Source organism: Marmota monax, unplaced genomic scaffold (assembly GCF_021218885.2).
Source record: "Marmota monax isolate L192 unplaced genomic scaffold, Marmota_monax_Labrador192_F-V1.1 WCK01_AAM20220418_F8-fsc00017, whole genome shotgun sequence".
NCBI lineage: Eukaryota > Metazoa > Chordata > Mammalia > Rodentia > Sciuridae > Marmota > Marmota monax.
In genome coordinates, this window is record NW_026695241.1 from 17,690,679 (window position 1) to 17,715,111 (window position 24,433).

Below are 24,433 nucleotides of genomic sequence, written 5' to 3' on the forward strand. Positions count from 1 at the left end.
TTTGTTCCTTTATAGCCTGATCAGAAAATGGAGGAATTTAAAAAATGGGGAATTTCCTATTGGAGGCACTTAATGTCAGACTCTCCCACTATTAGTGATGTGAAAGTGATGACATTGTTAAGGAAGTTATATTTTTTCATGTGCGATTACTAAGTAATCTTTGGGTAATCTTTTCCCTCACCTTTGGATCTAGACTTTTTAAGTACACTTTAATGAAAACCAATATTTTATTGTTTAAAAAAGTGTTTTAAAGATTGGGAGGGCATACAAAGGACATCTAAAAAGGAAGAACGGTGAGATGAAGTAGCTCTGGTTTTTACCAAAGCTCCACCAATAACTAAAGCATAATGACAACAGAACCCAACATACTGGTATCAAAATAAATTCAAACATACATCATACAGGAGAAAAGAATGTGCCACATAGCTCTGAGCCCATTAAAAACCCTTACATAGTTTGATAAATGCTGCTAATTTGGGGATTACATTTTTGTTCTGTTTTGATGTTCTGTTTAAGAGTGGACATATGACCAGATCCCATATGTGAGAGCTGATGTGAATTCCCTTCTTTCCTTCTACAGTGTGAATAAACTCTCCTTGCCTGTGGAAGTGTTATATCAAACCCTGTTGAACTCACCACATGTGAGTTACTGAATTTAACTACCGGACTTCAAAACACACATTAACTCATGTTTAACCAACACTTTTGAGAGCTTAGGTCCTGGCAGGGCTGTACTCTGCTAGCCACTTCCCTATGGGCAGAGATCTCAGGCTTCAGTAGGCCCTGGAATTCTGAGGCCTCACCTGCCAACACCTGCATCATCTTCTAGCACAGAAGGACCTCACATGTCATATTTTCCTGGGTCTTACCAGTAAAGCCAGCTTCTCCTGAGAAATGATTGTATCAAGCTACATCTTGAATTTTAATTAGACTTTAGTTTCCACAAAGGCCTGTGTACACCTAATTGAGAAACTGGTCTTGAATAATTTTGGAACTCACTACGTGGCTAATGTGCCCCACCTAACTAGTATAGTCCCTGTGAGCTTTGTTAATGCTCCCCCATTTTAGACAGTGTGGTTCTAAGAAAACCTCAATTAAACATGTGATTCATAAAGTTGTATTCTGATCTACTCATTTCTACCATACACAATAGAACATTCATTATAAGGTAACCCAGAAATAAAACCAAGTTCAACTGCTTCACTTTATAGATGCAAAACCTGATGCACAAGAAATTCAATAAATTTTAAGGTCAGTTAAATGAAGGACAGAAAATCATGATTATTTTTTGAGTGCTTACTCTATGCTAGATATTGTTCTAAGCACTTTTTAATCTCCTAACAACTTTATGAGACAGGTTATACTACTTTACTCATTTTTTTCTGCCAGTTAAAAAACTGGGAGAGAAGTGAAGTGACTTATCTAGGATGTATAGATAATTCAAGAAATCTGACTCCAGAATCTGTGCCTAACCGATCCACCCTCCTATCTCGCAAGTTATACTACTTGTGGCTACACAGTCACAGCTAGTTAGGAATCCAGTTGGGATCTATGTTCTCTGAGAATACATTCCACCCTCTATCAGGAATTCCAAGAGTGGAATGAATTCAGTGTTTCTTGCAACCCAGCACAGTCCTGATTGGGGGTTGCACTGGGCTCTCTACTGTGAACAGGCAGCTGTTAACTGCCTGTGATAGTGGGGGATGTGTGGGCAAAGAAGATACAAGATGCCAGAACACCAAATCCCTCTCCCACAAAACCAAACAAAGCACTAGGCCTTGAGGTATAATATCATGTCATTTTTGCAGATTTGCTTTCTTAATTATGTTCTGCTAAAACTGCCATGAAACTCTGTTGCTATTCTCTTATACACCCCAAGGACAGCAAGGGATCATGACTAGTGCAAATGCCTCACGTGATATGCCTCTGTGGAAAATGAAAATGGATTCTAAGTGCTCTTCTCCCTCCCTGTCTCTCAATCTTACATCCCAGGTCTTGGTCTATGTCTTACTGATTTCCCATGTTAATTTTTTTAACCTTGCCCTTAGTGGCCTCTTTTGTCTCTCATTGCCATAGAAACCCAATCTGCCACAAGAGTTGTCTTTCTTGCCTGTTTCTTTGACTGTGGCCCTCTACTTAAGTCCTTCTTCATCTCCAAATCACCTGATGAATTAAATCTAAGCCCCTTGATCTTGCCTTTGGGACCTTCTCTAATTTGCTCCTCTTTTATGCTCTTTTTAGAAATAATACATTCCTGGAGCAAAGGTTAAATCACACCTCTGTCAGCCAAAATATTAACTCTAAGAACCAACGTATTTCTATAGAACTTTAGAGAGTAAAAAAAGTAAAAAAAAAAAAAAGAAAGCTACCTACCTATATTACCCACATTTAAGTCTCACAATCAATACAACATAATGAATATAAACACACACACACACACACACACACACAATAACTGTCCAGTCTCACGATTTTCTACCGTTTTAAAAACCTGACACCTTTTCACTCAACATTGTTGTCCCCAGAAGGCTTTTATATTTGAAACTTTACTAGTGGAGTGGAATGGGACTGAGTAGAGAATAAAATAAAGCAGCGAAAAAGGCATCTTCCTTCAATTTCGTTTTTCTGCCTAAGGAACGCCGTCTCAGGTCACAGAGTACGAATGACCGGTTTATATCATTTCCTGAATGCACTTGCTTTTGACACAAGCTATTATCGTGATAAACCGCTAGGTCTGGTCAGGAGTACAGACTACTACTGTTTAAAGAACTACGAGTCCCACAACGCCTTGCGGCCAGGGCGCCTGCGTACCGCGCGCTCCTTCCTTTCCGCTCCCCGTCGCCGGGAAAGGCCCGCCCCGCGGCGCTGTCGCTCGCCCTGGAAGAAGCGGAAGAAGATGGCGCTCACCAGGTGGGTTGTTGATTCGAGTCCTCGATACGGAAGGGTCTGGGAGTAAACACCTTTTTCTTTTCTTTGTCTACACGTCCCCGGAGATAACCTGGCCTGGGGCAAAGAACGACGTGGGTTGGGGTCATGGCTAGACCTTCCCGCTGGCCGCCGCGGCGACTAGGCCTCGCCGAAACCGGGATCTTTCCTGAGGGGCTTCTCGGGTTGAGTTCTCCCCCTTTCTGTGTTCGAAAGCCGCGGCGTGGCCTCGCGCTGGAGTCTCTCGTGTTCTTCGCTTAAGCTTCACAGCGGATTGGAGGGCGCTCCCGCATGACCGCGGCTCGGGTGGACGCGGTGGGGCCGTGGAGGGCAGCGTCTTTATTTCTCCGGGATGAGTGGAGCGCGCGGGCGGCGACTTCGCGGCTTTCGGGCCGTTTGTCTGCGATGATCTCTCTCTCTCTCTCCCGCCTGTTTCCCGATACTGGGATTTCTAGGAACAGGAAAAAAAAAAAAGAGGGGCTGCGAGCGGAACTGAACAGGGATTTTAAAGTGGCCTCAGTAGAGTCCGCTTTCTTCCAAATTCACCTTTGCTCAGCACTTTAACTTTGGACCTTAGAATTTCTTCTGCAGATAGAACTACCTCCGATTTTTTGCTATTCCCGGTTGCCTTGGTAACCGAAGGTAAAGCGCTCCCGCTATTAAGAGAAAAGATGCTGTTAAGTGGGAGATTCCAAGAAGTTACGTAACTCGTGCTAGCCCGCGACCTTGCTGCTCCGTCTAAGTAGAAAAACTTTCCATGCGAACTCAACAGTACAAGCGCAAAGAAAGTAATCATTTTAGGACCTCAGCTTGAGGCCCTGTAATACACTTCATTCTCCTCGCATATATTCCCTAACTGATGAATCCTAAAAATGTTTCAGTTACAGGGGATTACTACTGGGTATCTTGCCCTATCTTAGGAGTCTTTTGTACAGAAGGAAATATAACTTTTGAGTTGCAGAGAAGATGGGGTACTAGTACGATCATAAGACAAAGAACAACACAATGTTTATTTGTTTAATACCAGCCTAAGTGTAAAAAGAATTAGATTCAATGAGTTGTGTGAACTGAAGAGTTTCCTTTAGTAAATGATACAGGCAGCAAACATTTTAATGTCCTCCAGGTGCAAAGCACTGCACTAGATAGTAGTAGGGTTATGAATGAAGAATTTTTGGAAAACATGGAATTGGAAATGAACACCTGGAAACAATACCAGAGATGTAGTGGGTATTCTGTGCTTAAAATTGCATTGGCAGATTGCAGTCTCTGGTCAATTTGGGGGACTACCTAGCTTTCCATAGGTTCCATCTGGTGTTTATTGGTGTCTTTTGTAATATCCTTTATATAAATCTATAAACATTAGTTTGTTTTTTTTTGTAAGTACCGGGATTTGGACCCAAGCCCATAATAATTTTAATTTTATTTTGAGACAGGGTCTTGCTAAGTTGTAGAGGTTGGTCTTTAATTTGCAGTCCTCCTACCTCAGCCTCCCAGATAGCTGGGATTATGGGCCATGCACTCTTACACCTGGCTAGGTAAATGTTTGGGGTTTTGTTGTTGTTTGAGCTGATTTGGTACAGACTCTAGTTTGTAGTCAGTGAGTCAAAAGTCCAGACTTGGAATTGGCATCTAACCTGTGGGATCTGGAACTATCTCCATTAGACACTATCAAAATTGAATTGCATTAGAAAACACCCAACTAGGATGCACTGGAGACCCTGAAGGACAGTTGATTGCTTGATGTGTAAGGGAAGCATCCCACACATTTGGTGTCCTAAATCTTACATGTTGTCGATTGTTAAATGAGCTAGTAGGAGAAACTGGTTTTCCTGTATCATTGCATTCTCCATCCTCATGCATATATTTTAGTAGGACAGACTATATATGAGTAAAATCAATAATGCCTTTAGTAATAAATGCTGGGAATAAGAAAGGGTTAGATTGTGAGTCCATCTGTTGAAGTGACTGTTTTGGACAAGGTCGTGCAAAACGGCTCTAGGGAGGTGTGATTGAGTGAGACTTTAATGCTAGGGTGCACAGAAATTGGATTTTTTTTTTTTTTTTTGTACTGGCGATTGAACCCAGGGGCACTCTATCACTGAGCCACATCCCCAGCCTTTTTTAGACAGGTTTTCCTTAAATTGCTCATGACCTAACCAAATTGCTGAGGCTGGCCTTGAACTTAGGATCCTCCTGAGATGCTCAGATTACAGGTGTATGAGCCATTGTGCCCAGCAGAAATTGTTCTTAATAAATAAATAGAATATTAGCAAATGTAAAGGGCCTGAGACAGCTTGTTTGAGTAAAGGTGAGAAAGCTATAGTGACATAAAGATGGTGAGTGCAAGGGATGAGTGAATTCACCTTGCAGACATTTAAGGTACTCCTGTAGTCAGCTAGACAATGCCTTGACATTTAGGATGAAACAGGCAGAGAGCATAACACTGTCTAGTGAGGAAATGATAGGTAAATTAATAGATAATTGCAGTTCAATAAGTAGATGTTCTTGTTGTGTGCTGAGGGCCAAGAGGGAGCATAGTTTGCGGGCAGTGAACACAAACTGGGAAATCATGGGACAAGTCCAAATACTCATTTATGGAACATAGGTTTAGCAGTATCTAGACACTTTGCCAACTGATTGGTGAATGTTCTCATTTAATGCTCATAAGAACCTCATAAGGTAGATACTCTTCTGTGATCTGTCATTACAGGTGAGAAAACAGGCTCATAGAGATAAATAACTCACCCAGGTTTTTAAGTGTTACAAGGTAAATTTTGAACTCTGAGCTCTTAGCCATTATTATAACCTGACCTCCCTGAACTGGTAAACCCTCTGTTGAATGCTGTCATAGCACTCTGTATTTTTTGTTTAACACTTAATGTATTTATAATTATGGATTTGTGCGATTGTCTTTCTCTCTCATAAGACTATAAGGTTACTCAGTTATACTTTCATTGCCTGTCTAGTATAGTGTTTGCACCCAAGTGATCAAGAAATATTTTTGATAACTGAATAAAGTCTCCTACATATTCAGACTTTGTGCCAAGAATCACAGAGGAACTTGAATTATTTTTCCCTTCAATGTACATCTACTGGAATCCTTTTGTTTTATTTGTTTTGTTTGGACTTTAGATACCACTGTGATAACATAATACTTAAAAGTTGTTAAGAGTAATTTAGTAGAAAGTTGTTCTGATTAAATAATGCCACATCTTCAGGATTTCTGCTTTCATTCTTTAGCCTATTAAGTTTTAAATTTCATTCTAAATTAGACTCTTGGGAAAATGCCCTCAAGTATGCAGTTTATATTTTCTTGTATCTGTGTCTTTGTTAAATTCACTTTGAATCCTTGTTCTTTTGTATTGACATTGAAATAGTTAAAAAAGTAAGGAGCACGTATGAATAAAATAGTTTTTAAAAGAAGTATAAGAATAGGAAGGATATTTAGAAAATCATATACTGGATGGACATTCGGCCCCTGGGTAATGGGGAATGTGTATTTGCTTGTTAAAAGAAATATAGAAGAATAAAAGCTCAATAGTTTGTCTATTATGTAAATATCTGTAGTTTTTTATAATGGATACCATTTGTCTTGATTGCAGTTGGATTTTTTTTTATTGTATGTCTCTTAGTGCTTCTTTTTTGCCACACATAATAAAATGCTTGGTATATGTAAGAGTTTTTAAAATTCTGACTCTTGTTTTCTATAGCTTTTTACCTGCACCTACTCAGCTATCTCAAGACCAGCTTGAGGCTGAAGAAAAAGCAAGATCTCAGCGATCACGGCAGACCTCACTGGTCTCCTCCCGGAGAGAACCACCCCCATACGGGTACCGAAAAGGCTGGATACCTCGGTTGTTAGAGGTAAATACGGATGTTCTGTTTCGATTTATTAAATTATGTTGAAATTTATTATTATATGTTGTAAAATATATTTAAACCCTAGATTTTCTGATTATTAATATCAGTGATAGAAATTCTGCTTGTGAGCTCTCAAGACATACTTCCCTCAGAAGATTTCTTTTTTGTCTTGCTTATTATCACTGGTTTGTGATCACTAGAGAACTACGCCATTTTGTCTCTTCTAATGCGAAACTATTAAACATGTACATAAGGAACTAACATACTTTTATGAATCTAGGAATTATATAGCATGTGGACAATAATGGTAAAGTAAGAGGTAAAAATAAAGTGATTTTTATGTTTGAGTTCCCTCACAACCCCAACTAAAATAATAATACCATATAACTCTGAAAGAGTTTCCTTTAAGGGAAGGTTTAATAGCATTTCCTTTATTGATTTTTTTTTTTAACCCCTCATCTGTTTTCTTCAGTCTAGAATGTTAATCAGCAGATTAGATAATGTTTTGGGAAATGAGAGACAAAATTTTATAGTTGACTTACAGGAAGTAGAAGAGAAGGAAGAATCTATAGAGTGATCCTTTTTTATATCTCTGCCTTGTTTCCAAATAACAAACTTCTCGACAGCACCTGTTACTCAGGATCCTATACATCAGTCAGTTCAATTGCATATTTCTTTCCCCGATTCCAGGGAAATCTTCCCATACTAGACCACTGTGTTAGTCAGTTTTTTTGTCACTATGACCAAAATACCTGACCGGAGCAACTAAGAGGAGGAAATGTGTATTTGGGCCAGCAGTTACGGAGGTTTAGTCCATGGTTAGCTGGCTCTTATTTTGGGCCTGAGGTGAGGCCTAGCATCATGACTGCAGAAAGCTGCTTACCTCATGGTGGCCCAGAAGCTGAGAGACAAAGGGGAGGAAAGATGAATCCAGGGCACACCCCCAGTGACCCGCCTCCCCCCAGTCTCTATCTACCATCCAGTCAGTCCATTCAAACTAGGATGGACTAATTAGGTATAGCTCTCACAGTTCAGTCATTTTACTTCAGAATGTTCCTGCATTAACATATGAGTTTTGGGGAGACAAACCCAGGCCATAACAACCACATTCCTTATCTAGGGAGAAAACAAACATTTGAGATAAATATTTTTTTACACAAGATAAACTTTGCTTTTATCAAGCCTTTTTCTTCTCCCTCTCCCAGTGTTCATTCTCATTACTACAAATTTTCTTCCACATGCAAAGGAATGGATGTGCCCCGTTAAAAATCTAAAATGGCTATGTGTTTTTGCACTTCATTTATTTTTATTTATCACTTTCTTATATTCTGTTCTTATGTGGTTATGACTTTTACTTCACAAATGGGGGGGCGCTTGCCTTTTTCATATGCCTCCAAGTGGTGATCATAATATTTTTTTGAATTGAAACTTGTTGCTTAGAATCCTATAAGAAGCCATCTGTTTTCTCTCCCTCATGTCTGCCTGTCAGACTAGGTAGATAGAGCCTACAAGATAAACACCCAGCTAGATTGTACCTGGCCCTTACATATTTCAGGAGGTTTCCCCCTCATGTTTCCTCTGGTCTTTATGAATTCCTCTGTGAGAAGATCAGCCCTACTATATTGAAGGATTTTTGTTGTTGGTTTTGTTCTCTCTGGGACTGTAATTTGTGAGAAACGGCAAAATAAAAGAGGAGGCTATAATGCCCTCTTACCTGGAGCAAAAAGGTAGTGATTGGCATTAGCTAATTGAAGAATTCTGTTTCTCTTGAAATTATATCTTTTTTTTTAGCTTCTCAATAGATTACAGAATGGGGGTGGCAGGCCTCACTTTACATACAATGGATCAGCTTTATGACATTTGACTGCTTTTTAAAATCTTAATTGATTATCAAAGGTTTCATGTATCCTGGTGGAACAGAACTGTTTATTTGAAAATCAAACTAAAATGGCCAGCTAATCTGGAAATGCCATGGATGCTTTGAGGAGAGTGAATGTACTATGGAAGAAGGCATTTTGTTCTAGTCTTCAGTGTAAAAGCTATGATTTTCTGGCAAGCTTAATGACCACATAATGCTACATCTACAGTTCTGAAGTGCTTATTATAGTTGAAGAACTCTAGCAAATCTGAGCATGTGTCAGATTGATGGTCTGGGTACAGGAAGCACTTTTCTTGGGAATATTTTAACTATTTCTGCCTAATTTACAAGAAAATTTCTCTTTCCACTTTATTCTGTTCATTTTCAAATATTCCAAATCTCTCAGCAAATAAGCATATTATACCTAGGGACTCATATATACTAGATCTAATGGAATATTGCTTGAAGATGTCTTGTAAAAGCGGATATTTTTATAATTTTTCCATCAGACCCCTCTAAATGATCAATGTTTTTCTTATCATTCTTAGTAGTGCAAATTGAGTACTGTTGTCTGAAATCCTTGGGACCAGAAGTTTTTCAGGTTTCAGGGTATTTGTCTAGACTTTCCTGATTGTGCACCCCAGTTTGTACCCCTAATCTTAATCCTCGGAAGTCTAAAATCTGAAACTTGAGGAGGCTATTTCAACCCTCAAAAAGTTTCGATTTTCATACTGGGGTTTCTTGGCCTATACTGGTTGGCCTTTTTTTTTTTTTCCCCCTGTCTTTTTATTTGTTCCAATTAATTACACATGACAGTAGAATGCATTTTTGACACTTCACACATAAAGAATGTAATTTCTCATTCTTCTGGTTGAACATGATGTAGAATCACACTACTCGTGTAGTCATACATATACATAGGGTAATAATGTCAGATTCATTCTACTATCCTTCCAACCCCATGGCCCCTCTCCTTTCACTCCCCTCTACCTAATACAAAGTAACTGTTCTTCCCTAGCACCCCCACTTATTGTGAATTAGCATCCACATATCAGAAAAAACATTTGGCCTTTGGTTTTTTGGGGATTGACTTATTTTGCTTAGTGTAGTATTCTCCAGCTCCATCCATTTACTGGCAAATTCCATCATTTTGTTCTTCTTTATGGCTGAGTAATAGTCCATTGTGTATATATACCACATTTTCTTTACCCATTCATCTGTTGAAGGCCACCTAGTTTGGTTCCATAATTTAACTATTGTGTGTTGAGCTGCTATATACATTGATGTGGCCGCGTCACTGTAGTACACTGATTTTAAGTCCTTTGGATATAAACCAAAGAGTGAGATAGCTGGTCATTTGGTGGTTCCATTCCAAGTTTTCTGAGGAGTCTCCATACCATTTCCATAATGGTTGTATCAGCAATGTATGAACATTTTCCCCTACATCCTCGCCAACATTTATTGTTGCTTCTGTTCTTGATTTTACTTCTTGTACTTTTTAAGAGTCTTGTTAAGAAAGTCAGATCCTTGGCCAACACAATGAAGATTTGGGCCTACTTTTTCTTCTGCTAGGCACAGGGTCTCTTCTAGTGCCTAAGTCTTTGATCCACTTTGAGTTGAGTTTTGTTCAGGGTGAGAGAGAGGGGTTTAATTTCATTTTGTTTCATGTGGATTTTAGTTTCCCAGCACCATTTGTTGAATAGGCTATCTTTTCCCAGAATGCTTTTGGTGCTTTTTGTCTAGTATGAGATACCTGTATTTATGTGGGTTTATCCCTTTGTCTTTTATTTTGTACCATGGTTTGACTTTTTTTTTCTCTTTTTTTAATATTTATTTTTTTAGGTGTAGATGGACACAACACAATGCCTCTATTTTTATGTGGGGCTGAGGATTGAACCCGAGTCCTGCCTGTGCTAGGCGAGTGCTCTACCACTGAGTCACAATCCCAGCCCCGTGACTTCTTTTTTAAGAAAAGTATCTCAGAGTAGTGAAAAAGCCCTTTGGAATCAAAAGAATGGAGTTCAAGTTCATATGCATATGAGACCTTAGGAAATCTCTTAATTTTTCTAAACCTGAATTCTTTCTGAATGAAAAAATGAGAGTGCTAGTTATAAAAGTTAAATAAGATAAAATGAGTTTCATTTTGTAAATTACAAGGTACTAAGCAACTACTAATAAATTTTGCGGGGTTGGGGGGGGTGGGGGTGGGGGGGGTGTGGCTCAAGCGGTAGCGCGCTAACCTGGCATGCATGCGGCCTGGGTTCGGTCCTCAGCACCACATACAAACAAGATTTTGTGTCCGCCGAAAACTAAAATAATAAATACTAAAATTCTCTCTCTCTCTCTCTCTCTCTCTCTCTCTCTCTCTCTCTCTCTCTCTCTAAAAATAAATTTTTTTAAATTTAAAATTATACTTGATCTTAATGTTTATTTTATGACCTTTTTTTTTGGTACCAGGGATTGAACCCAGGGGTGCTCTACCACTGAGCCACACCCCCAGCCCTTTTTATTTTTTATTTTGAGACAGGGTCTTGCTAAGTTACATAGGGCCTCAGCCTCCTAAGCCACGGGGGTTATAGGAATGTGCCACCATGCCTGGCCCTTTTTTCCGTCAATATAAACATCAATGACAAACTCTTTAGATGGTTCTACTTTAGAAGTCTGTTCTCCCTCCTAAATAATTGTATGTAATCACTATTATAAGTGTGAGCCCTGTGTAGTAGTATGCACCTGTTGTCCCAGCTGAGGCAGGAGGATCACTTGAATCCAGGAATTTGAGACCAGCCTGGGCAACTTAGAATCTATCTCTTCCCCCCACTTCATCCCCCCAGTAATAATACAACACATATACTGTGTATGTGTATGTGTGTGTCAGTCATGTACACACTCACACATGTATGTTTTCCAAGCTGGGAATATAGCTAAGTAAGAATGCTTGCTTAGCATGCTTGAAGCCCTGGGTTTGATCCCCAGCACTACAAAAAGAAAGAAAGAAATATGGTAATTCATTTCTAGGTTCTTCCTATCTTATTGCTTCTCATAATAATGAGTAAATGATGTCTTTTTATTTTTTTTAGTGCCCAGGATTGAACCCAAGGTGTTGCTGTGTTATCCCCAGCCCAATGATATTATTTTAATAAAATCTAATTCCAAGAAAAATTCTTTACATTGCTGCCCCTAAGTACCTCTTACCTATATGTGTGTGTGCATACATGCCAAAACCACAGTCTTTGCTTTGTCAAAAACATTTTCTTAGTTTTTTTCTGCCACATATCATTAACATTTTTTGCCTTGTCCTGGAACCACCTTCATATGGTGTGAGTTCTTTTGTTCACAGTAAGCTATTAGCTCCACTGGACTTTTGTTTCCTAGAACATGCCAAGCTCCTCCTTGCAGAAGGTCCTTCACATTTGCTGTTTGCTCTGCCTAGAAAATGCTTGCCTTAGATTTTCCCATAACTGCTTTCTCATCATCAGGCTTTAGCTTACACATTACTCCTGTTGCTGAGAGCCATAGCCAAGTAGGAATGACGCATGGCATTTTGGTTTGAAAGGTGACCCTGCTCAGGGATTAGGGTGGCTCCGGGTTTAGGGTGGATCCTGCTGGGAATAGGGCGGCTCCAGGATTAGGGCATATCCTGCTGCCTCAGGCGCCCACTCCTTGAGAGTTCCCATTGAGTTCTCATGGGGTTCTGAGAGTATTGGTACACAGAGCCCGGTGGAGGGATTGTATTTTCTCAGAATGTGCATGTAGAGTGTCGGTGAGAGTTCAGGAATAAAGAGTTGCTGTTTGAATCTACAAGGCTTTTGTGGTGGCTCGATTATTTTGTGCCCAGCCAGACTGCGGCACTCCTGTTGCTTCTTAACAAAGGCTGTAGCAAGCATTCTATCAAAGTAGCACCCGGTTCCAGGATCTGTATTACCCTCATGGCACTCTGAATATATTTTTTTGTATCTTTGCTCATTGGCCTGTAAGCTCTACGATGCTAAGGACTCAATGATTATTTGTTGAATAAATGAATTTATCTTGAGTCTCTAGTTATTACTAAATATTCCTTTTATTTCTTTTAATATTCAGGATTTTGGAGATGGAGGTGCCTTTCCAGAAATCCATGTGGCCCAGTATCCCCTGGATATGGGACGAAAGAAAAAAATGTCAAATGCACTGGCCATTCAGGTGGATCCTGAAGGAAAGATTAAATATGATGCAATTGCTCGACAAGGACAGTCAAAAGACAAGGTATTCTCTCATTGGGTTGTTCTCTGTTTTTTGTTTTCCTCATTGATGAATGTTTTGTGAGGTTTTTTTGTTTTTGTTTTTGTTTTGTGTGTGTATGTGTGTTATATTAATAGTAGCAGTGAACTTAGGGACACAGCTAAAATGGAAGAGCTCTTGCCTAGCATGAACAAGACCCTGGGTTCAATTCCTAGCACCAAAAAAAAAATATAAAAGTAGCAATGAAGTATGCTTAGGTTAACTTTGATACTGTATCCAGTAGTGACTTGTCTTTTGAAATTCTACACAAATTGTTGAGCTAGGGGAAGGGGCAGTACTGGGGATTGAACCCAGGGCTGCTTGTTGTTCTTTTTGTGTGTGTGTGTGTATGGTGCTGAGGATTGAACCCAGGGCTTTGTACATACAAAGTAAGCACTCTACCAACTGAGCTATATCCCCAACCCTCCTAGTGGTATTCCTAACCACTGAGCTGTATCCTCGGCCTTCTCTATTTTGAGGATAGGATGTCACTAAGCTGCCCAGCCTGGCCTTGAACTTGAGATCATCCTGCCTCACCCTCCTGAGTAGCTGGGATTAAAGGTATATGCCACCATACCTGGTTTAGTGACTTTTATATTCATGGTTTTTACTTAGTTTTATATTTCAAATACAATTAGTTTGTAGTTTTGACACTCTAATATTTAAAGTCTACAATTCTAAAACCCTAATAAAGTCAACCTTTTTTTTTTTTTTTTGGCAATGCTGGGAATTAAACACAGTGCCTCTGTGTGCTAGGCGAATACTCTACAACTGAGGCTACACCCACCAAAACCAAAATCTACTTTTAATTTTGTCTGCCATCTCTTCTAATTCCCTCCATATGCTTACAGAATACATTTATAGATGCTTATTTTATTTTACTTATTTATTTATCTTAAATTTGTGTATGTGTTATTGTCCAAAGGACTTTGCTCATGCTCTACCACTGAGCTATATCCCAGCTCTTATTTTAATAGTTCATTTGGATAATAAACACAAACTTCTTTTGCCCTAGATTAAGAACAAAACTAGCATTTGCATGCAGATTTAGGATGGCCCTGCTTGCAAAGTAATCCAAAAACCAAAAATAAAATTTGCTTAAAATAATCTCATCATATAGCAGCTATGCCCAGAGCCAAGGAACTATTTTTGAGGAGACCTAGTTTGGTTTTTCTCCCCCTTGTAAATAAATACTTGAGATAGAAGTAAAACATTTCTTTAGAATTGATGATGTTGGAAAAAAATACCTGAGAGCTTTTCAGAACCTATCCTTTGCTTCTCTCTCCCAGACTTTTTTATTTTGCCCTCTAAAATAGTACTGACAGCCCATACTTAGTCCTCCAACAGGACTGCTGAGCTTTTTGGAAAAATGCAGGCATACAAATTTATATCTTCAGCCCTGCTCCCTTCTTGCTACCACCAACTTGTGTGTAACTCCTGCTTCTCTCCATCCTGTCTTATCCTGAACAGGTAATTCACATCTATTTCAGTATAAAGACAGAAGAAAACTGGCAACTTTATTCTTCATTTACCTTTTTCTTTTTGATTCCCTAAGAAATACCTTCTCTCTTGGGGCTGGGGATGTGGCTCAAGCGGTAGCGCGCTCACCTGGCATGCGTGCGGCCCGGGTTCAATCCTCAGCACCACATACAAACAAAGATGTTGTGTCCGCCGAGAACTAAAAAAAAATAAATAAATATTTAAAAAAAAAAAAAGAAATACCTTCTCTCTAAGCCTCATCTTTTTATTTTAAATTTCCTAGTATTTACATTTCAAAAGTTATAAGAAATGGTTGAAATGGATATTGAGTTCTGTGATTATAATCAAAGCCTCATCTTGCCATATATATTCTGGTTTGCAATCCCTTCTCTTTCCCTCCAAATCTCACATATTAGTTATTCTTCTCAACTGTCTTTTGAATTCTAACTGCAAGTCTTTGAGTTCTGACACTCCTTCCTATTAGCATTTGAATGTGCCTGCTTTTCTTATCTTTTGAAAGAAAAACTTTCTTGACTATCCTCAAAGCTCCCTCTAAACTACCACCTAACTTCCATTTAATTTTCTTCAACTTTTCTCAAGATTCTTTATAAAGAGCTGGATTTCTTGCTACTTTAATTCTCTAATTCACTAGTATGGCTTCACCTCAACCTATTTGTGGTGGTAGCTTTCTGAGAAAGATCTCTGACACTTTCACAGTGCATTCTCCTTAACTTATATATATTTTTTTCTATGGGTTCAGTTACCACTCATAGGTTGATAACTGTTGAATCTGTGTTTCCAGCCCAGACAGTTATATAAAGATTTCCCTAAAATGCTGCGTAATCAAATCCAAACCTAAATGTATAATTTGTAAAATCTATCTGCTGTATTCTCTAATTCAGTGAATGATGGTGATATCTTTCTCATTGCCTATACCAAAGCCTCAGAGAGTCCTGTTTTCTCTTATTTTATAGATTTTAAAAATATTACACATGTAATATATTCTCATGGTAAGATAACAGTGGTATATACAGGATGTACAGCATATATATATACTCTAAAGCTATATATACACTGCATACATACTGTATATAGAGTATGTATACTGCATGTATATGTATATATATATATGTATATATACTGTGTATACTACCTGAAGGAGACATGCACCAAAACATATGCAGCTTGAGTCAAGTGAAGGCTTCCAGTATAAATCCTGCATGTATAGGGGCCTCATTTTCCTTTTGCAGGGGTAGATTATGCTTCCTCAATGACTTCAGATGAAGTTTTTTTTTTCTTTTTTGATACCAGGGATTGAAACCAGATTTACCCTGAGCTACAGCTATATAGTATGTATATGTGTGTACGTATGGTGTGTGTATATACACACACTATATACATATATACATTGTATATGTATATAGTATATATACTGTATATATAAGTATGTGGAGTTCTACCTGGTTATCTCTTATTTTACCTGCCAAAGGTAACTAGTTTTACTACAGTGATGTATATCTTTCCAGACTTTTATTGTTGATTTAGATATTGATATATATTTTTTTCTTAACTTTATATATGCATATTCATTTATAAACAGATTTTTATATGAATGGGATTTTAATACAACTTCCTTTGACCTTTTTTTAACTTAATGTTTTGAAGATTTTTGTTAGTATACATAGGTTATGTGTTAAAAAAAGAATCTATATATACTTCCATGGTGTAGTTACACCCTAATTTTTAAATCATTGGTAGTTTTTATTTTTTATTTTTTTGGTTTTGCAAATAGCACTTTATTTAAGATAGATACAAACCTCTTTTTACATGTAGAATAAATTCTTAGATGTGGACTTCACTGAGTCAAAGGATATTCCAGTTTCAAATGTGACACTGCCAGTATGCTCTCCCTGTGCTTAACAATCATTCTAGTTCTTTAGTTTCTTCTAGACCCTTCATCTATTTAGGAACCGTGCTCTATGTAATTTCCTTAATACTTCTCAAGTATTCTTCCCTTCCTTACTACTTAGTTCAGGCCATTATTATTTTTGCTTGTCTTACCACAGCAAAGTCTCAGCCCATCTATTTTGCATTTGTATTGCCTGCCAGAAAAAAAAACAGACACATCATGTCTGCTGTTCTCTTTCCTCTACATATACACATAGAAGTGTACATGCTTACAATCTTTACTTGGCTTCCATGGTCTTCTGGATAAAGGCCAACCTCCTTATGGCAAGCTTGCCCCTTTGCTTACCTTCCTAGTCTAGCCTCAATTCTCAGGACCAGAATACTGAAATAAAAAGTAAACAGTTCAGTTTTAGCCATTATATTTATTTTCAATATAAAATAACCATTATCATGCCTTCTCAAAAATCTTCCATGAAGAACTACTTTTAGTCCTCCTAATATGGCACATTCTCTCTTATCTTGAGAACTTTCGTGAACATTCTTCTTGTGCCTGGAGCACTGTACCCTTGACTAAGTTCTATTGCTTTCAGATCTCAGCTTATTCTTTATTATTCCAGGATACTCTCCCTGATCTTCCCTGGCTACGTTGACTCTCTCCTCTCTAGTCCCAATGTTTTTCATAGCTGTTTAACACATCATTTGACTATGAGCTGTTGTAGGGCAAGGATTGGATATTTTATTTTTTCCTCTTCAGGTACATTAGTGCCTGAAAGCTTATTACACAGGCATTTACCAGTGTTTGTTAGGTGAAGAATATCAGTATTTATTGTATAACAGAAAACCACTTCTTGCCAGGTGTGGTGGTGCATTCCTGTAATCCCAACAACTTGGGAGACTGAGGCAAGAGGATTGTCAAATTCAAGGGCAGCCTTCCCCATCTATCGAGGCCCTAAGCAACTTAACAAGATCCTGTCTCAAAAAATAAAAAGACTGGAGTTGTAGCTCAGTGGTAAAGCTGGGTCAATCCCTGGTATGGGGGGGAAAAAACTTCATCTGAAGTCATTGAGGAAGCATAATCTACCCTACAAAAAGAAAATGAGAGGCCCCTATATGTGCAGGATTTATATTGGAAAGCTTCACTTGACTCTAGCATTTGTTTTAGTGCATGTCTCCTTATGAGACAATTATTTCACTGGTATGATGTGCTACCTCTCTACTCTCATCAGTTAGGAAAAAGCAACATTTTGGGACAATAATTTGACATTGGCAAATACAAAATATTGTAACATTATGAATTAAATACAGCTTTGCATTATATTTCAAAAATGGAAACAAAGAATTTTGTCTGGTTTATAGGAAATGTCTGAAAATATTTTTATTTTTGTGACAACCATCTATATTGATAGTTATATAAAAAAATAGAGTTAAAACTGAACCATTTATTTTTGGATTTCAGTACTTTGACCCAGTAAAGTCTCTAAAGCTTTGTTCTTTTATACAGTGACATTATTTCCATGCTTATATGCTTGACTATAATGCAACCACTAGAACTGAACCCAAAACTGGTACTATAGAGAAATACCACTCTCAAGTTCACACTGTTTTTTTGTTTATTTATTTATTTATAGTTAAAAGTGGATGGATTAATGCATGGAGTTTTGGAATGCATTTAATAATTCAAATTTAACTGAGTACACATTATATACCATTGGTATTTTGAGTGTGACATTACTTGATTATTCAGCACTATCTTGAGCTTTGTACAACGTTTAACATAATTGATTCTACCTGTAAAATGCCACTAGTGTTCCACTCAACCACCATTGTCTTAACCAGAAACACCTTCTACGTTTATAAAGACTATAGGAGGGGAGCTGGAGGTGGCAGCAAAACCCTGTATGAAAAGCATTGATTTTCTATTTTAAAAGAAATGGGAATCGACTACTTACTGTACAAAATGGAATTTTAAAAATTCATGATCATTTAGGAGACTTATGCAGAATTCTCAACAAAAGATTAAAATGGTTTTTGGGATTTTTTTTTATTTGCACTGTAGTGCAAAGATTCCTAACTTATCTCAGGAATCTGACCGTAGAATTCTCACTGAAATATTAATTGAGAGCAGGAATGGAAATTCTAGCCAGGCACAGTAGTGCATGCTTGTAATCCTGCTACATGAGGTTGCAGCATGAGGACTGCAAATTTGAGGTCAGCCTCAGTGACTTAACAAGATTCTTGGCAACTTAGCAAAACCCTATTTCAAAATTAAAATTAAAAAAATAAAAGACAAGGGATATAGTTCAGTGGTAAAGCACCCCTGGATTCATTCCCTAGTGCCCCTTCCTCCGAAAATGCCAATTTTAGCAATAAGTATTAAGAGGTAAAGAGAATAAGTCAGGATTCCACAAGGTAATATTTATATCAAGTTGTAAGGCCACTGATCTCTGTACATTTAAAGTAAGTACTGTGAATATGACTTGTTGGTAATACAAAATTAGATAGAAAAAAGTTTCTTGGAATAAATTTTGATAGAACTAAATGCTTCTCTCCTTTTCAATTATGAACTTCAGTGACAAATCTTGAAATAAAGGCCCTAGTATATGTGTTTTTCTTTCTGAAATAGTTTCATAGAAAATGTTATATACATGATATTACCTAAAAGAATGCTCTCTAACTACATCCTAAAAAGAAAAAAAAAAAACCCTAACAACTTTAAACTGACCCTATGATAAATTATTAATTTTTTATGAGAGCTGGGGCTGTGGCTCAGAGGTAGTGCACCTGCCTGGCATGTGTGAGGCACTGGGTTCAATTCTCAGCACCACATAAAAATAAATAAATAAAATAAAGTTCTATCAACAACTAAAAAAAAAAAATTTAAATATTTTTTATGATTACACAAAGTAAGACTAAAGATAGCATTTTCTGTTTTACACAGTGTGTATGTTGACAGATTCATCCTTTCAGTTAATCTAGTTCTTTGCCTATTTTCAGTAATAAGGAATTATCTGTTTTACAGAGGAATTCCTCCTTTATCTTATTCACAAAGCTCATTTATGCTTCTGCCTTCAAGGATATATTGTAGTTTTCAGATAACCCTATCCAGCCCCATTACCTCCTGGAATGTACTGAGTTTTAGCACATTTGGTTCTCAGGCTATAAAAATTGGGGGTTTTATAGTTAATTATCGTGGAGGAATCTTACTCTTCAGATGTCCTTCACTCAGCCTTGTGAGATGGTAGAATCTTACTGATGCTCATTTAAAGGGTTATTAACTTTGGAATACCCAAATAAGAAACAGCAAATGGCTCTTGTATGCTAAATTAGTATTGAGACTTTATGTTGAACTTATATGACTACCAGGGAACCATTTACTTAGAATCTTCCTATAGTGATTGCTGTATGAAAATGATTATTAACCCTTCATAGTCTAGGTTAATCATAGTTAAAATGATTATTAACCCTTCATTGTCTTCTGTAGTGTTGTTATATAATTTTCAATTTGTGTGGTATGGATTTTTCCTTCCTGAAAAGAAGACATTTGGTGTTTGTTAGAAGCTGTGTAATCTTTTTTTTTTTTTTTTTAAGACATTTATTATATTTTTAGGTGTAGATGGACACAACCCAATGCCTTTATTTTTATGTGGTGCTGAGGATCGAACCCGTGTCGGGCCCGTACTAGGCGAGCGCTCTACCGCTGAGCCACAATCCCAGCCCGATGCTATGTAATCTTAATGTAGTGAGCCTAACTTCTCATTAAAGTCAGCTTTAGGGTCCCTTCCAAAATAAACCTTGAAGGATGATAACATTAATAGCTCACATGTCAATAGGATATCTTGTGCTAAATTTGTACTTTCGTACCTGATCCCTCTTCTCATTCCTTAGACAAACAAGCTAAAGATTTCAGTTTATACCTATGAGGTAGTTTTTTCCTGGGAAAGCAGTAGCTTATATAGAAAGTTCTTAGCTGAACACACTGGTATACACCTGTAGTTCCAGCTACTCTGGAGGCTGAGGCACATTGGTCCCTTGAGGCCAGGAGTTCAGGGGAAGCCTGGGCAATCTAGCAAGACTCCATTTCTTTAAATTAAAAAAAAAAAAAAAAAAAAAGTTGGTCCTATAGTACCTAAAATATAAGTACCCGTAGCATGTTATAAAGCTTCTCTAAATTAATTTATTCATTAATTTGTACAAAAAAATTAACTAAATATCTCTTAAGCATTGTTATAGGCATCAGAAATACTTTCATGAATATTTTCATCTAGTACAGCTATAATCATCATGCCTATCTCTTAGGGTTGATACTAAGGTCAAATTAATTAATGTATATATTAAAACAAAAAGTGACATAATATGTGCTCAATAATGTTAGCCTTTTTTAAATAGGGAAAATAGTAAACAAGTAGAATAAATAAATAATTTCATACTGTGAATAGCACTCTGAAGACAGTAAAGAGTGGTGTGAAGCAGAATGGTTGAGGAAGGGGCTGCTGCTTTAACAAGGCTAGTCAGGCCTCACCAGTATGGGCCCTTTTGATCTTATGCAGAGATGAATAACTGGGGTCAGTATTCTGTAAAGGTTCAGAACTGGTGGGAAAGCATGTTTAAGGAACAGAAGAGCTGTATGACCGAAACATGCATGAAGGAGTGAGAATTTATGGAGGGAGATTGATGCTGCAGGCAAAGCCAGGTCAGGTCAAGTAAGCCTAAGAATGTCTTGGTCCACTGTTTGAAATGGGAAATTAGGAATAATATGAATTTCCCTAAACAGTTTTAAGAACTGTCATATGATAGAACAAAATTATTAGTATAAGATTTTGACTTATAGTTTTCTTCTGTAGAAAACTTTGGAAGGTTTCAAATGCTTAGGAATTTTAATTTCTTTCATATTTATAAGTTGTTCTTTTTTGTCAAAGAATTCTAATTAAAGCATTAAAATCTAGAATGCTTATTATTTTTAGTGTTTAAATTTCTGTGATCTCTTTTTCTTTAAAATCTGCTGTATGCATTTTTTTTTTTTAACTATAGAAGTCTGTGAAAGCAAGTAATATTCTGTTTGTTGGGGGCCTATCACCCATTGTCAGTCTTAAAGAATCTATATTAAGCCTAGCAGTCTTAATTTTGGGTATAAAATAAGTTATGTATATAGGATGTATTTTGTTTTTTCTCTTTCATTTTTGTCTTCTCATGGAAGAGAATGTTCTGCGTTTTTTCACTGTGGCACATATTCATTTTCTTAGTCTGTGAATAGAATTGATGGCAGAAAAAGAGAAACATTATAAATACGATGAGGTCAATGAAATTTTCTAGGCCCAGTGAATTTGGAAATTATTTGGTAACCTGACTTAAATTCTGATGAGTTTTTAATCCGAGATAATGGTTCTTTGGGCAATTTATATCATCATTAATTTCAAGTCCTAGTGAGCCTCAAAAATAGAGATCACTGATGCATAAGATTTTGTTGGCACAATTTATTTGGATTCTGACTTGATTAGAAGATCTCAAATAATTTAAATGCATGGGGTCAAAGGAAAATTATTAACTTACAGCCCAGGCAGCAATTTGTGTATATAGTTTAAGCTTTCTTGGTTTTAAAATCAAAAAGACAAAACTGAGTGTCCTAAATTTATAAGTGTGCTGAGAGGACATGTTGACATCTGGAATGACTTAATGAGGTTGCATTTTTTCATTCTCTGCTTGCTTGTGTTTAAACATTTCAGGTCATTTATAGCAAATACACTGACCTGGTTCCAAAGGAGGTTATGAATGCAGATGATCCAGACCTACAAAGACCTGATGAAGAAGCTATTAAAGAGGTAACTGGGAATTGTTATATATATAATTATCTTAGATGACTTTTTACATCCTTATTAACTTCCAAACCACTCAGTATGATGTTTCTTATTTCAGATAACAGAAAAGACAAGGGTAGCCTTAGAGAAATCTGTATCGCAGAAGGTTGCCGCAGCCATGCCAGTTCGAGCAGCTGATAAACTGGCTCCTGCTCAGTACATCCGGTATGAGGCCTGGAAGTCTTAATTTCTCTTCAGACTTCATTTGACTTAGGAGTTCTGGTATTCATTCAATATCGTACATAGTCATAATTATAAATGAATTGTCTTGAATAGGGACATCTATTGACTCTCCTTGCAAATAATTTAAAGCAGAATTTTTTTTTTTTTTATGGTGCTTTTATGGCATTCACTTTATTTTTTTTTTTTTGTGTCTATCTTTTTTTTTTTTTTTTTTTCATATTTCACAATTTGATTCAAGTGGGTTATGATCTCCCATTTTTACCCCATATACAGATTGCAGAATCACATCAGTTACACATCCATTGATTTACATATTGCCATACTAGTGTCTGTTGTATTCTGCTGCCTTTCCTATCCTCTACTATCCCCCCTCCCCTCCCCTCCCCTCCCCTCCCCTCCCCTCCCTTCCCTTCCCCTCTTCTCTCTCTGCTCCCTCTACTGACATTCGTTTGTCCCCCTTATATTATTTTTCCCCTTCCCCTCACTTGCTCTTGTATGTACTTTTGTATAACTCTGAGGGTCTCCTTCCATTTCCATGCATTTTCCCTTCTCTCTCCCTTTCCCTCCCACCTCTCATCCCTATTTAATGTTAATCTTCTTCTCATGCTCTTCAACCCTACTCTGTTCTTAGTTACTCTCCTTATATCAAAGAAGACATTTGGCATTTGTTTTTTAGGGATTGGCTAGCTTCACTTAGCATAATCTGCTCTAATGCCATCCATTTCCCTGTAAATTCTATGATTTTGTCATTTTTTAATGCAGAGTAATACTCCATTGTGTATAAATGCCACATTTTTTTTATCCATTCATCCATTGAAGGGCATCTAGGTTGGTTCCACAGTCTAGCTATTGTGAATTGTGCTGCTATGAACATCGATGTAGCAGTGTCCCTGTAGCATGCTCTTTTTAGGTCTTTAGGGAATAGACCGAGAAGGGGAATAGCTGGGTCAAATGGTGGCTCCATTCCCAGCTTTCCAAGATATCTCCATACTGCTTTCCAAATTGGCTGCACCAATTTGCAGTCCCACCAGCAATGTACAAGTGTACCCTTTTCCCCACATCCTCGCCAGCACTTGTTGTTGTTGGACTTCATAATGGCTGCCAATCTAACTGGAGTGAGATGGTATCTTAGGGTGGTTTTGATTTGCATTTCTCTGACTGCTAGAGATGGTGAGCATTTTTTCATGTACCCATTGACTGATTGTATGTCCTCCTCTGAGAAGTGTCTGTTCAGGTCCTTGGCCCATTTGTTGATTGGGTTGTTTGTTCTCTTATTGTCTAATTTTTTGAGTTCTTTGTATACTCTGGATATTAGGGCTCTATCTGAAGTGTGAGGAGTAAAGATTTGTTCCCAGGATGTAGGCTCTCTATTTACCTCTCTTATTGTATCTTTTGCTGAGAAAAAACTTTTTAGTTTGAGTAAGTCCCATTTGTTGATTCTAGTTATTAACTTTTGTGCTATGGGTGTCCTATTGAGGAATTTGGAGCCCGACCCCACAGTATGTAGATCGTAGCCAACTTTTTCTTCTATCAGACGGCGTGTCTCTGATTTGATATCAAGCTCCTTGATCCATTTTGAATTAACTTTTGTGCATGGCGAGAGAAAGGGATTCAGTTTCATTTTGTTGCATATGGATTTCCAGTTTTCCCAGCACCATTTGTTGAAGATGCTATCCTTCCTCCATTGCATGCTTTTAGCCCCTTTATCAAATATAAGGTAGTTGTAGTTTTGTGGATTGGTTTCTGTGTCCTCTATTCTGTACCATTGGTCCACCCGCCTGTTTTGGTACCAGTACCATGCTGTTTTTGTTACTATTGCTCTGTAGTATAGTTTGAAGTCTGGTATCGCTATACCGCCTGATTCACACTTCCTGCTTAGCATTGTTTTTTAAAGCAGAATTTTTAAAGATGTCCACATTAAGATGTATGTTGTTATTGATGTTTTCAAAGTATTTTTTTTTTTTATTTTAGAAAATAAGTTACTTGTGGTATATGATCCTAACCACAATTGTTATAGTTTTCCTATTGAATATAATAGACGACCTTACAATCCTTCTAAATTTTGAGGGGCTTCACTCAACTAAATCTTTGTGTGGACGAATGATTCACATAT

General features: G+C 37.5%; 1 protein-coding gene across 1 annotated transcript in view; it reads left to right on the plus strand.

The window, feature by feature from the left end:
* The first annotated feature begins 2,847 nt into the window (after nt 1–2,847).
* Snw1 (SNW domain containing 1) overlaps nt 2,848–24,433 on the plus strand; it is a 38,858-nt gene continuing 17,272 nt past the window's right edge. The window contains exons 1-5 of the mRNA XM_046440745.2: nt 2,848–2,910; nt 6,636–6,789; nt 12,722–12,883; nt 22,006–22,101; nt 22,196–22,302. Of these exons, the coding sequence (XP_046296701.1) occupies nt 2,897–2,910; nt 6,636–6,789; nt 12,722–12,883; nt 22,006–22,101; nt 22,196–22,302 (533 nt within the window). The 5' untranslated portion in view covers nt 2,848–2,896. The remainder of the gene's footprint in view (nt 2,911–6,635; nt 6,790–12,721; nt 12,884–22,005; nt 22,102–22,195; nt 22,303–24,433) is intronic.